Raw genomic sequence first — 14,779 nt, forward strand, 5'->3', positions numbered from 1 at the left:
CTGTTTTGAGTGATTAAAAAGGCATTGTTTTGTTCCTGTGTGCATACTTTTCAAACAAAATAACATGTAGGACTTCTTCGTATTTATTGCTTTTATATCTTTTGGCAACATTGTTGGCCAGTTTCGGGCAGAAACAAGCCAGTTCAAGAAATGTTTACATTCTTATTCTTAAATGTACAAGATGGCCGCACATCCTCCTTAAGGATGCACATGTACATAGCCCATTCTAAGGAGGGGTTGGAGTTGAATATGGACGCCTGTGAATTTTTGAGTACCTATAATTTATAAAGTCAAGATAACAAAAATAGAACGTAGACTATAAAAGAAAAAGGACGTGTGTTGTAGACTATACAATCATAAGACTGACTTCATGTGAATTTAGATTATGTAATATTATATCTTCAGACTATTACTAACCACAGGGAGAGTATATCCTATGTAAAACTACCTGATCCTTACCATCCAAATACACTCAAAAATAACAATTACAACGAAAATAATAGGCTTTTGAGATAGATATGAAATATTTCTTAAAGATATCTTAGAGAAATAAAGAAACCATCACATAAAGTTCTGTCTCCTACTGGCTCTGCTTAGCTGGTTTTTATATTGGTGTTCTAGACCTGTCGTATTTTGTTTAGTTTTTTAACTAGATCTTTTATTCCAAAGTATGTGGAGTTATTCTTTAGTCTATTTTACTTCTTTTTTTAAAGCCACAAGCGTTTATTTGTATCAACGCAAATCATGTTTTGAGAAATCTGTGTTCTGGGTTATATTATTACCAAGTATACTATGATATGTAAATAGAGGATCAACAGTATTGTTCAGGTTAATATAATAACAGGTCATGCCGTCAAAAACCCAGTCATTTTATAGGACCGAGAAATATAGAGAGAAAAAGGGGGAAAATTTCCGCATAATGAAATAAAATATAATAGCCACGTATATGTTTTTAAATCTTTTCAAAACATGCTATCAGATTACAGGTATGATGTAATAGTAAATACTTTCGCATATCCAGTATGAATTGTGACGTTGTCTTTTTACATGCAAGAAATCAATTACCGTAAACTGCTTCTCTTAGTTGCTTCAATCATTACCTACATTTAATTTTGCGATTAAAATAAAGATGCATGGCTACTCATATGCACCATTTATCAGTAGCTAAAACATCGGGTTACCCGACAACAACGCGGATCGGGTGATAACGGGCTTTCTTCGCACTTGGTTGATTGCGACATATTGCAGCCTTTAAATCCTTACCTATTTTACAAATAATTGTCTGGTGCTTTCATCGTTCCGAATGAACCGGTTTTGTGAATACACCCCTCGATTTTAAGGAATTTTGATTTGTTTACCTGATATACATTTTTTACGATCACGACTTTATACTTCCGCCTTCCAAAAAAGAAATATGTCTGTTATTAGTTAAAAACTTTTATCAGTAGATGAGGATTTTTTTGGTAGCTGCAGAATATACCAGACTTGAACGAATTTGTGACGTTGTTTAGAAATGGACGAAGAACACACGGCGTCGCATATAGTGCCGTTTGAACACCCGTTCGTGGAACACTACCCTGATGGACTGGAAAATTACTTCCATCACCCCGACGAGGAGTTTAATGAAGACGTGCATCATAACAACCACACGGGCAGACCCCACGAGGACATCCTGCACCACCACCACCACCACACCTTGCCGTGGTGGGCAGACGGCACCAACTGGACGGTAGGCTCCTTGTTCACTCTAATTAACCATTCCATATTAAGGAGGTCTTAATGTTTTGTTTGATTTTGGCTGTCGTCCAATACCATTGGAATAATTTCAGTATGCTTAATGAAAAGAAATTGTTTGGTGAATTAAAATTAAATTATGCATGCCCTTCTAAGGAGTTGAAATGAAACAAGGTGTCACGTGTTTTGAATTTCTTCTCCAGTGTCAACAAAACCTCTCTCGGATTGCGGCCTCGCTATTTATATTTGATTCAATAATTCATATTTCACACAATTCAGTAGACTATTAAGGAAGTACTGGTATTGAAAACAACTTATTTCCGTAGCAAGGTCAGGTCAAGGTCATTATCTTTTCCTTTCATCAAAAAATATTTTGGAACTTTTTAAAGTTATTAACTTAATTCTTTTCCTTACATACTATCGGTGCGTTTCCAAATGTATTTAGATATGACTTGTATTTATTGCAATATATTTGGCCTCATATTTACGTCGATATTTTCTAAAACCGCAGAATATTAACTGGCAAGATTGGAAATATACAGCGTACGTCAATTTCACTTGTTGTGCACAGTCAAAACGTTTGAAATGGGCGGGAACGAATTGACACGGACGTCTGAGAAAACATTGGATTGAAACTGTACATGTAGTTATAGGAAATGTATTTTGAATCCACCTCGGCATTTCAAACTTGCTATATACATGTTTGTTAAAGATCGAAAAACATTATATTTAGTATTAGCAAAGTGATTGAAAATAAAAATTATTTCACCAAATAAGTATATAATCAGCAAATATAGTACGCAAGGCAAGGCATTGTGCGATGACTTCAGAGAATCAGTCGTCACAAGTATGAAATCAAGTGGGGCCATAGTTGAAACGGGGTTTATTCACAGAGAACAATCAAAGTTCCCATTTATAAGATTAAAATTATATCCAATAATAGAACCTATAAAATGTTTCATATAAGAGGTCATCGGACAATGCTTTGCCCTGCGTATGATATCTCCGAATTGGTATCTTTTCACATTTGCTGATTATTTACTTACTGATGAAATAAAATGTTTTTCAACCGCTTTTCTGATACTAATTAAAATGTTTTTCGATCGCTTTAAATTATTTAGCAAGTTAAAAATGCTGAGGTGGATTGAAAATACATTTCCTATAGCTACAGTTTCGATGCAATGTTTTCTCAGACGTCCGTGTCAATTTGTTCCCGCCCATTTCAAATGTTTTGACTTTAACAAGTGAAGTAAGCTTCATATTTCCAATCTCCGCGGTCTTAATATCAACAACCTTAATAAAAAATACAATATTTTCCCATTTTATAACCATAAGGCACACGATTAATATTATATTAGGAATAGTAATCATATTTCATCAACTTAAACTCGGTATCTCAAAAACTGTTTTGATAATGTTAATTTGATATTGTTTTATATTTATTTTACATTATTGATAATTAAACATTAACATGTATATTTTATCCAATTTTTTTTTTAAATAGTTATGTCTATTAGGATGTGTAACTTATATCATAGTAAAATATGTTCTTCAGATTTCCTCAGACGAAGAATCTGAGCCGCCGACCGACTATGATAAATTAGAGAGTACTGATAGACCACAAAGCCATGTCACGTGTTTCAGCGTTATCGGGTTATTAGTGTTAGCTCTTCTTGGAGGGGGCGTGGCACTGCTTATATTCCTTCTACCTCCGTATCCAGGTAAATATTAAATGAATATAACTTTTCATTACACTTATCAATGAAACTGTCGCTGAAGTATTTTTCATTGTATAAAATACGCAAATTTATAAACAATTTTACTTACATATTTATGAAAAAGTTAAAAAAATCAACCCTCATGTATAAGTAATAGGTGATTAAGAAACTTCAAATAATGTTTTAGTATCGCCTATTCGAATTCATTATATAAATAATACTTAATTTTAAGTTCCTGTTTTCAATGAATTTTGCATGAATAAATAACAAACACATTAACCTGATAGAAAACCCCAAACAAACCAAATTAACTTTGATTTTCACATATTTGTATTGTACAAAAATTACAACAGGGATTGGGCACACGTTCAAAAACTTAGACCACCCTCTCCCAATCAGCAAATTAACCTTCTTGTGACCAATACCCTTATCTTTGTTGATGATTTTGTATTACCTGCTGAAACTGTCAGTTTTCATTAATAGACGACCGACCAAAAGGATGCGTCCATTTTCCTCCAAGGTTTGGCCTTAACTGTGAATTTAGATGTCATTGTTTTAATTTATCCGAGGTTTGTGATAAACTAACAGGGCACTGTGAGAGTGGATGTATGAGCGGGTGGCGAGGAGAAGACTGCCAAATCAGTAAGGCATTTACCAACAAATCTTGGAAAACTGTTTTTACATTTCATTTTCCTTACCCCTCCCCGTAATAAAATGCTTATTTTCATTTAATTTTATTTCAGTTTACTCAATCTTTAATAAGCCAACAATCAATGCGAAGTCGCAATCAAAGCATACAGTTACATGCAGTATTTTCAAGCTTTGGTACAACATAAGCACTGTTAACCTCACCGTGTACAATGGGACGGATACACACCTTAAGATAGAAGTACCCTATCTGGAGACGGTCTCTACGTCTGATCCGAGACTAAATGCTAGGATAAGTAAAACCTCACGAATTGAGGAAGCAGACAACATTACATTCAGTTTTGAATTTCGAGAAGATGACTGTGACCTTGAAGGATTATATGAATGCCAGTTTGATATGGTGGAACAATTTAATACTTCTTTTGCTAACCTGTCTGTGCTTGTACAAGGTATACCTTTGTGAAACTATGAATTCTTTTATACTCTCCAATGATCATTTTCGAATTGAAATTCAAACCATATCATTACAAGGTATATATCGTTTTTGACTGAAAGGAAACATGATATAAACGAGTTTTCATTTTGCAGACTCTTCACATGGTCTTCAAATCGAGACAAAAACTGAGTATGTGGAAGGTTCAATGGACAACATCACCTGCTCGTTACAGTTAGCGAATCCAACATCAACAGTCGAACTGATTTTTATTGACAGCAAAAACAAGACTCGTAATTCAACAACTTTTGTAGTAAATAAAGAAGTGATATCTTCGGATGCAAAATGCACCAACTTGACATATTTTGTGTACCAATTTAAAGCTATTAAAGAACTAAACGGATCGATTGCGAAATGCTCCCTAGTAGATGATTTAAGTGGAGAAACAATGGGATCAGATGGTTCTCCAATCAATGTTATAACTGGCATTATCAATGGTAATGTGGTTTTTTTTTGTGTTTTTTTTTTGTTTTTTTTTTTATAATATGAAAAACACGTTGATCTATTAGAATAGTGTACTAGTATCATAGAATGATAGTGAGAAAAAGAGAGAAAATTTATAACTTGTTTTACGTGTAGATATTTCTTAAGTAAACGAATGTTAAATATAATAGAAGGATCGATCTATAGATAGACGGATAGATAGATCAATATTCAATCGATTGATTGACTTGTAGATAGAAGATATGCTTTCATTTCATTTTAAACACAGGGAAATATGTTAACTTCTCAAATTCACTCCATCTCAATTATCTATCCATACACTTTTGTACACGCTGTGCTTATATTTAATTTTATAAAACTCTCCCTTTCGCCTTGATAATATCTACTTTGTGAATTTTAATTATTTTTCACAAGGAATTTAAGTCTAATGTTTATAACTTGCAAGCCCTCTTTTTTCAGTTCAGACTGTTTTGGAACCAAAACATCAAGTGGCTTTTTTGGGATCAACAGCAGAGATGTTTTGCCACGCCAATTCAAGCAATTTGAAATGGAATGTTATCCATCTTAACTTCATGAATTCCTCATCTTCCCAAAGACTGATTTCGATATATCATAACAAAACAGTTCAAATGAATACATATATAATTAATGCTACAATAATTAACAACGACGATAATTTAAACATTTCCTATATTTTATACATTGATAAAGATGAAATGGTTTGTTTACTGGATGGAGAATATTATTGTGATGTAGAGTTCATAGATTATTCAGTACAAACAAATAACCAAAGAGGAACGTTAGAAGTTGCAAGTGAGATTTTTAAAAGCTTAATTTATACAAACCAAACCTTGTCGTTTTAAACAACAATTTGTTGTTTCCTTCCAAAAAACTATAGAGATAATATTCCGGTAAAAAAAACTGTTTGTTTCTTTATAGCACAACCATCCGTGACGGAGTTCTTGGTTAAAGATATCTTCTACAGCAAATCAAATCACAGTTTCAGTTGCAGGGCAACATTTGACGACAATGCAAATGGAACTATAGAAATTCAAATATGCAATGAAATATCCTACAAGCCTATCACTGACGACTCTGCATTTGCGCTAAAGGAAACCATCGACGAGGATTTTCCTGGAATATGCACTAGTCCAAAATCTGTTGTTTATAACTTTAACTTCACACAAGCTTCTAATGGAACTCGTCTTAGATGTCTGGCTACTGATCACAATAGGAATATGAGTGCAACAACTGAGTGCTTACCTTTAGTACTGCAACCTCCAGGTAAGGCAGAATTATTTTATTATATAACAATACAATATGATTGATGAGACATACGGGTGTGTGTGAGTTGGAAAGACGGTTTGTGCGTAACGGAAGTCAAAGTTAACTTCGGAGTCGATATCGCTGAATCGCGGAATAACATATACATGACTTTTGTATATCATTGTACTGATCTTTTTCTTATCATTTTTTTGATGATGCCATCATTACAATAGAAATCAATAAAACATTTACAACTTTGAGCGTTGTTGTTTTAGTGTTAACACTAAAATATGATCATGCCCTCTTGTAATGCGATGCTTACTAACACTTGTGCTTTTATCTTTGCGCATTTCAGTGCTTGTGAAAATGTTACCGACAGTCATGTACGCTAGAATCGGCACCACTGCAACGTTGATGTGTTCTATACAATACAGGGGATATGCATGGTCTGCAATTAATATTGTACAGCAAAATACTACTGACTCTGTTTTACTTCTGAATGTATCAAGTAATGAAAAAGTGGAAACAAAAAACTCTAGAATTAGCGCATCAGTGAATAGAGATGACAAAAACATCAACGTGACTGTTTCCTTTGATGTAAGTCCTGGATCAGATGTTTGTGAACTAAACCAAACCTATACCTGTGACATTCAACTAATTGACGCGTCCATTGGTACAATTGCTGCAGCTACTCTATTTGTTATAGAAAGTAAGTACGAGTACACCATATGAAGATTGATTAACACCAGTCATTTTCAATATACATTTTTTCATTTAATGAAGTAGATGAATGGAAATTTTAAAAAAAATCCTCGTCTCGGTCTGGAATTTGATATTCTTTAGATAAAAACAATATACATGATGTAAGATATATTATCAGTACTTTAATTACAGTTCCAGTGGCAGACGTGCATTTACACATAGAGCCGGAGTATCAATACGGAAGCTATGATTGGATCAATTGCACAGTAAATGCAATAGAAAAATCAGCAGCATCTATGTACTTAGAAGTGTGTCTGAACGAAACTACCCATATTTCCATTTCAAATTTTACAAAATCGGAGACGATTGATGATGTTTCCGTGACGAGAAACGAAAACTGTTCTTTGGGCAGAAAACAAGGGCACCGATTCCTGTTCAACAAATATATGAACATTTCTTTGCGATGTAGAGTTGAAGATCATTATTTCAAGACTTCGTTGGAGACAGCATGTTACCTGCCTTATATCATACCTGCTTTAGGTAGCCTCTTAGTTTTTACTTTTCTTTAATGTTTTTACAACATTGTATTTAAATCACTTGATACAGCACTAAATAAGATACCTGAAAGCTTTCTTATTGTAGTTCATTATTATTTCTGGTTTTTTTTTTTACTTAAGTGCAGATCAAGCTGGAGCCCAAAGATCAAATTGCTTTTTTGGGAGCACTAGCAGAGATGTTTTGCAATGCCAATGTTAGTACCTTTGAATGGAAAGTTATTCATCTCGACTACCGAAATTCTTTGTTTTCACAGAGATTCATCTCTGTGTATAATAATGGTACAATACATACATTTGCAAGTATGATCGAAAGTGTAATAATTCAGAAAGATAATATCGTGAACATATCGTACGTCATTAACATCAATGACGCAAACGTGTGTACCTTGGACGGTGAATATTCATGCAACATAGAATTCCTGGATGATGCCATACAAACAAGTGTTCACAGCGGAAACCTTACGGTGAAGGGTGTGTTGAACCAATCCTATACGGTTGTTTATATCCAGCTTTTAAATTAGTATATCAAGTAAAACTAAATCAGCAATACAAAATGTGATCATGTACAAGAATAACGTTTTCATAAATCTATTTGTTTAAGCTGGACCAAACATTACAACGTTCTTGGTACAGGACCACTACAACAGTGATTCGAATCACAGCCTTAATTGCACCGCCACATATGGAAGCGGTTCTTCGATTAGTTTAGAGATGCAGCTTTGTAAAAACAATACACATCACCCTCTGTACAGTGATCCTGCCTTTGAACGGTGTCAATCTTTTGATATAGAGACCACAGGAAAATGCATTCGGCGGAAATTTGTAGAGTATACATTCAACTTTACTCAGGCTTCTCATGGGACTCTTTTAAGGTGCATAGCTGTTGATAGTCTTCTCGGCATAAACACAACAACAGAATGTCTTCCACTGGTATTGCATCCCCCAGGTACAGAGTTAATGATTGAACGTTTACATTCACTCTTGGTTAGCAAAAGCTTTAATGATGTCTATGTGAAAGCTATATCAATAATCTTAGATATCAATAAAACATCTTTTATTAATTTCTTTAAAAGGCTGGATAGTCGACAAATTGCTTATCAGATCTACCTAAAATTTTCAGACATGATTTGTTTACCTTTAAACTATCATCAACTTTTAAAAAAGATATAACTTTCTTATATTTGGATGTTTTCCAATATCTATACTTATAAATTAAGGCATTTTGCAAATAAACTATAAAATGCCTGCACCAGAGTACTTGCTTACACCTTTGGTATTTCAACACATGCGTGATGATGTCCGTAAGGTATATTTTAATTTTAACTGATAAGTTATTATTGTGAAGTTAATCAAAAACCTACTTTCATTTTCGATAAATAAGCCCGAAAGAGCAAAAATGAGAGTAAGGTGGTGGACACGCTTTGGCAGATTCAAGACAGAGATCGTTTGCATCAAAATATATGTTTCCAATGAAATAATATTGAATGATTACGTAAAAAGTGAATATATATATTAGGCACTTACCTGGATTACACATAGAAGTTAAGATTTGACAAATGTTGAATAAATGAAATAAGGCATTTCGTTTCTTGAGTGAGCGATTTTAGTTTTGATAGATAGAAGCTAGCCAAGCGCAAACTCTAGCGAAAGAATGGTATAGAGCTTTCCAGAACGGGGTAACCAAGGATGCGGTTTGACTACTAGTAATTAATGTCTTAGCGAAAAGTGTAGGACGGGTTCATCATGCATCGCGGGTAGATATTCATACATTGAATGCGACATTGTTGGTTAATACAAAAAGTGAATAAATGAAATGGAAAAATTTGATGCGATTTTAGTTTTGATCAAAGAATTTATTTTTCCAGAATGGGGTGCCCATGAACGCGGTTTGACTAATTTACACTATGGCGGAAAGTGTAGAGCAAGACACTCTGAAAATGACAACTTTGGTTTTAAAAAATGCAAATAGATATGCATACACTAGCGTTTGGTTTTTTTTAAAGTTTCATACATTTTGATACCACGACAGATTGGTAGTGAACTTTTTACATTAATTGTGTTATCGAACGGGGAAGTTAAATTGGGGAAGGGGGGTTACTCTCCTTAATTTTTTTTTTCGAAACAGTCTTTTATCTGAACTACACATTTGGGACAGGGATAAAAACATTAGTGGAATTTGACCTAAAGAACAAAATTTAGATATATGACGTTCCAAATACCAACTCACTGGTTTAAATAAAATTCATTGTTATCAATTCCCACTCAGCTGCAAAAAAAAAAAAGAATTAATTAGTCCATGTTCATGTATTATATTATATCTTCCAATTCAGTTTAAATTTTCATCCCTTTTCTAAATATCCAGCTATGCAGTTTTTTAAATTTCAATTTTAAAGAATAAGAAAAAAATCATACACAATATATACGGTAAAAGGATTCAACATTATTGCATTATGTCATTCATTTGTTAAGTGTTAATATCCGCGCTTGCACGGGTTATGATCTAGTTTTTATTTTTAAAACATGCTCTCTATTAGACACCAATAACGTATAAAAATAGCTGTGACCATCAAACCCTATAAAAGTGTACTGCTAATAAAAATGATATCGACTGTCTTGCATATAACAATCGACAACATTACTAAACTAATTTGTTAAGCATTAAAGAGATGTAAACATTGCAGTGTGAACATATTTTTCTCCTGTATATTTTAGCAATTGTAAAAATGTCACCAACGGTCCTGCACACAAGATTGGACAGCACAACAGATTTGATGTGTTCCATATATTACAGAGGATACGCATGGTCCTCCATCAATATCGCACAGCAAAATAAGTCCGGCTCTTTCTTGCTTTTGAATGTATCCAGCAATGGAAATGTAAAATCAAAAACCACTAGAATTAACGGATCGGTGACGAAAGACGACGACTACATCAACGTGACTGTTTCCTTTGATGTGAGTCCCGGCTCGGGGGTTTGTGAACTAAACCAAACCTATTCCTGTGACATTCAACTGATTGACTCGTCTATCGGTACCATTGCCGCAAATAGTACCCTGATCTTAGAGAGTAAGTACACATTGCATTGACTTAATCTCAAACGACGATACAGCTTGTTATTTGATATAATATCTTTTGTTTGATGTGATGTTCAGCAGATGACACGAATGTTTTTCTATATAGTTTTTGTTCAAACCAAAATATCCTTGGATCATGAAATGCTTTACATAAACATGTTTGACAATTTCAGTTCCAGTGACAGACGTGCAGATACACCTACAACCTGAGTATCAATATGGTTTGTCGGACTGGATTAATTGTACAGCAAACACAATAGACAAGTATACACCTATGTTCTTGGAAGTGTGTGTCAACGAAAGCAAATTTATCCCTCTCGAAAACGCCACCAATTCCACGTATTTTGATATTGTTTCTCTGCCGAAAAACGAAAACTGTTCTGTGCAGAAAATGTTGAGCCACACCGTGGTTGTAGACAGCAAAATGAACGTATCATTGCGATGCAGAGTTTACGATGACTATTTCAAGACCTCGTTCATTTCTGATTGCGTCAGTCCAAGCATCTCCCCAGCTTCAGGTAGCGCTTCACTCATTTTAGTGTGATTGGTTTGAAATGGTTGTCTTTGGTTCATCTTTTTGTAACTGCAAAATTTATTCATGTGGTGATTGTTGCTGTATAGCTCTAAAAAAGTATAATCCATTAATCTCATGCAAATGTTGATTAATCTTGACCTATGTTTTCAGTTCAAGTAATCCTAGAGCCAAAATCTCAAGAAAGATTCTTTGGATCAACTGCAGAGATGTTTTGTCATGCCAATGCAAGTATCTTTCAATGGAAGGTTATCCATCTGGACTTTCAGAATTCGTCGTCGTTGCCACAGAGACTGATCTCAGTATATTATGATGAAACAAAACAGGGACTTGAAAACATGATAAATGCTACGCTACTTAGAAAAGATATAATTGTGAACATTTCGTATGTGTTCAATATTAGTGAGATAGCAACGGTTTGTTTCTTAGAAGGGAAATATTTCTGCGTCCTAGAGCTTCTGGATGACTCTGTACAAACAACGAGTGATAGTGGAACCCTTACGATCCATGGTGAGATTTTGTGACTCCTTTTGGTTGATTTTTCCCCTAGATATTGGTCAATTCAAACATAGATTGTGTTTCCATAAAGGCCTGTTTCTTGAGAAAAGTTCCAACCTCGATTTAATCGAAAGAGATATTTCAATAAGATTGTAAATGAAAAACGTAATTTATCTGTTTACAGTTCGGCCAATGGTGACAGAGTTCTTTCTTCAAGATCCCTATTACAGCGAATCAAATCACAGCTTCAGTTGCAAAGCAACATTTGACGACAATACAAACGTCAGTTTAGAAATACAACAGTGTAATGAAAACTCCTACAAAACCCTTACTGATGATTCTGATTTTGCTCTGATTGAAACCTTGGATAACGAGATTGCTGGAAATTGCACACATCAGATATCCATTGTGTATAGCTTCAACTTTACAACCGCTTCCAATGGTACTCTTCTTAGATGTCTGGCTGTCGATAACACCTTGAAACTGAATGCAACAGTAGAGTGTTTGCGTCTAGTATTGCAACGTCCAGGTAAATATTTTATATTGACTGTTAAATCCTCCTTTGATAATGTTATCACATACACGACTATAGATTTACAACAAAAATGACCCCCTTTAAATCAATTACTGACTCAAATGACAGATCCCACGAAATATTGAGAGTTACATAGTTGAGTGTTGTTTGAAATTTGAAGGTCGTTGTTTGATATGTTTCCTCCTTGGGCAAGAGCTGCGTTAAAAGGGAGATAGAAAGGATGTGTTCGTGTGTGAATGAGTTGAAGAATGTGTTTAAGTTGAACCAAATGTGAAAGTTGGCATCGCGAACGAAATAACGCACAAACCCGCCAAATTTGATTGTTCTGGAAGTGTATGAATGGTTAGTTATTTTTGTATTGCAAACGCAGAAATAAAGACGAATACATGCACTATAATTTAGCGTTGGTGGGTTTTTTTTCTCTTTTTTTCAATGTGTTTACTTCTGTAGAAATATATTCTGTTGGGATGAGATGCTCTACTTTGCATTACCGTTTATACAGAAAGTCTTTCTTTTCTGTGCATTTCAGTGATTGTGGAAATGACACCTACGGTCCTGTACGCAAGATTAGGCAACACAACAGAATTGAAGTGTTCCGTACATTACAGAGGGTACGCATGGTCCTCCATCAATATCGCACAACAGAATAAGTCCGGCTCTTTCTTGCTTTTGAATGTATCCAGCAATGGAAATGTAGAATCAGAAACCACCAGAATTAACGGATCAGTGACGAAAGACGACGACTACATCAACGTGACCGTTTCCTTTGATGTGAGTCCCGGTTTGGGGGTTTGTGAACTAAACCAAACCTATTCCTGTGACATTCAATTGATTGACTCGTCTATCGGTACCATTGCCGCAAATAGTACCCTGATCTTAGAGAGTAAGTACACATTGCATTGACTTAATCTTGAATGACGATACAACTTGTTATTTGATATAATGTCTTTTGTTTGACGTGATGTTCAGCAGATGATACGAATGTTTTTCTATATAGTTTTTGTTCGAACCAAAATATCCTTTGATCATGAAAATGCTTTACATTAAGATGTTTGACATTAAGATGTTTGACAATTTCAGTTCCAGTGACAGACGTGCAGATACACCTACAACCTGAGTATCAATATGGTTTGTCGGACTGGATTAATTGTACAGCAAACACAATAGACAAGTATACACCTATGTTCTTGGAAGTGTGTGTCAACGAAAGCACATTTATCCCTCTCGAAAACGCCACCAATTCCACGTATTTTGATATTGTTTCTCTGCCGAAAAACGAAAACTGTTCTGTGCAGAAAATGTTGAGCCACACCGTGGTTGTAGACAGCAAAATGAACGTATCATTGCGATGCAGAGTTTACGATGACTATTTCAAGACCTCGTTCATTTCTGATTGCGTCAGTCCAAGCATCTCCCCAGCTTCAGGTAGCGCTTCACTCATTTTAGTGTGATTGGTTTGAAATGGTTGTCTTTCGTTCATCTTTTTGTAACTGCAAAATTTATTCATGTGGTGATTGTTGCTGTATAGCTCTAAAAAAGTATAATCCATTAATCTCATGCAAATGTTGATTAATCTTGACCTATGTTTTCAGTTCAAGTAATCCTAGAGCCAAAATCTCAAGAAAGATTCTTTGGATCAACTGCAGAGATGTTTTGTCATGCCAATGCAAGTATCTTTCAATGGAAGGTTATCCATCTGGACTTTCAGAATTCGTCGTCGTTGCCACAGAGACTGATCTCAGTATATTATGATGAAACAAAACAGGGACTTGAAAACATGATAAATGCTACGCTACTTAGAAAAGATGTAATTGTGAACATTTCGTATGTGTTCAATATTAGTGAGATAGCAACGGTTTGTTTCTTAGAAGGGAAATATTTCTGCGTCCTAGAGCTTCTGGATGACTCTGTACAAACAACGAGTGATAGTGGAACCCTTACGATCCATGGTGAGATTTTGTGACTCCTTTTGGTTGATTTTTCCCCTAGATATTGGTCAATTCAAACATAGATTGTGTTTCCATAAAGGCCTGTTTCTTGAGAAAAGTTCCAACCTCGATTTAATCGAAAGAGATATTTCAATAAGATTATAAATGAAAAACGTAATTTATCTGTTTACAGTTCGGCCAATGGTGACAGAGTTCTTTCTTCAAGATCCCTATTACAGCGAATCAAATCACAGCTTCAGTTGCAAAGCAACATTTGACGACAATACAAACGTCAGTTTAGAAATACAACAGTGTAATGAAAACTCCTACAAAACCCTTACTGATGATTCTGATTTTGCTCTGATTGAAACCTTGGATAACGAGATTGCTGGAAATTGCACACATCAGATATCCATTGTGTATAGCTTCAACTTTACAACCGCTTCCAATGGTACTCTTCTTAGATGTCTGGCTGTCGATAACACCTTGAAACTGAATGCAACAGTAGAGTGTTTGCGTCTAGTATTGCAACGTCCAGGTAAATATTTTATATTGACTGTTAAATCCTCCTTTGATAATGTTATCACATACACGACTATAGATTTACAACAAAAATGACCCCCTTTAAATCAATTACTGACTCAAATGAC

The 14,779-nt window shown here is 34.8% G+C and overlaps 1 protein-coding gene across 1 annotated transcript in view; it reads left to right on the forward strand.

The window, feature by feature from the left end:
* The first annotated feature begins 1,235 nt into the window (after positions 1-1,235).
* The window catches only part of LOC128182156 (uncharacterized), a 41,787-nt gene continuing 28,243 nt past the window's right edge, over positions 1,236-14,779 (forward strand). Inside the window, exons 1-19 of the mRNA XM_052850765.1 lie at positions 1,236-1,729; positions 3,290-3,455; positions 3,936-4,094; positions 4,196-4,549; positions 4,689-5,030; positions 5,497-5,850; positions 5,977-6,321; positions 6,659-7,012; positions 7,198-7,545; positions 7,683-8,033; positions 8,164-8,508; positions 10,275-10,628; positions 10,810-11,154; positions 11,322-11,678; positions 11,851-12,195; positions 12,731-13,084; positions 13,282-13,626; positions 13,794-14,150; positions 14,323-14,667. Coding sequence (XP_052706725.1) covers positions 1,514-1,729; positions 3,290-3,455; positions 3,936-4,094; positions 4,196-4,549; positions 4,689-5,030; positions 5,497-5,850; positions 5,977-6,321; positions 6,659-7,012; positions 7,198-7,545; positions 7,683-8,033; positions 8,164-8,508; positions 10,275-10,628; positions 10,810-11,154; positions 11,322-11,678; positions 11,851-12,195; positions 12,731-13,084; positions 13,282-13,626; positions 13,794-14,150; positions 14,323-14,667 — 6,136 coding nt within the window. The 5' untranslated portion in view covers positions 1,236-1,513. The remainder of the gene's footprint in view (positions 1,730-3,289; positions 3,456-3,935; positions 4,095-4,195; positions 4,550-4,688; positions 5,031-5,496; positions 5,851-5,976; positions 6,322-6,658; positions 7,013-7,197; positions 7,546-7,682; positions 8,034-8,163; positions 8,509-10,274; positions 10,629-10,809; positions 11,155-11,321; positions 11,679-11,850; positions 12,196-12,730; positions 13,085-13,281; positions 13,627-13,793; positions 14,151-14,322; positions 14,668-14,779) is intronic.

This window comes from Crassostrea angulata, chromosome 4 (assembly GCF_025612915.1).
Source record: "Crassostrea angulata isolate pt1a10 chromosome 4, ASM2561291v2, whole genome shotgun sequence".
In the NCBI taxonomy this organism is placed as follows: domain Eukaryota; kingdom Metazoa; phylum Mollusca; class Bivalvia; order Ostreida; family Ostreidae; genus Magallana; species Magallana angulata.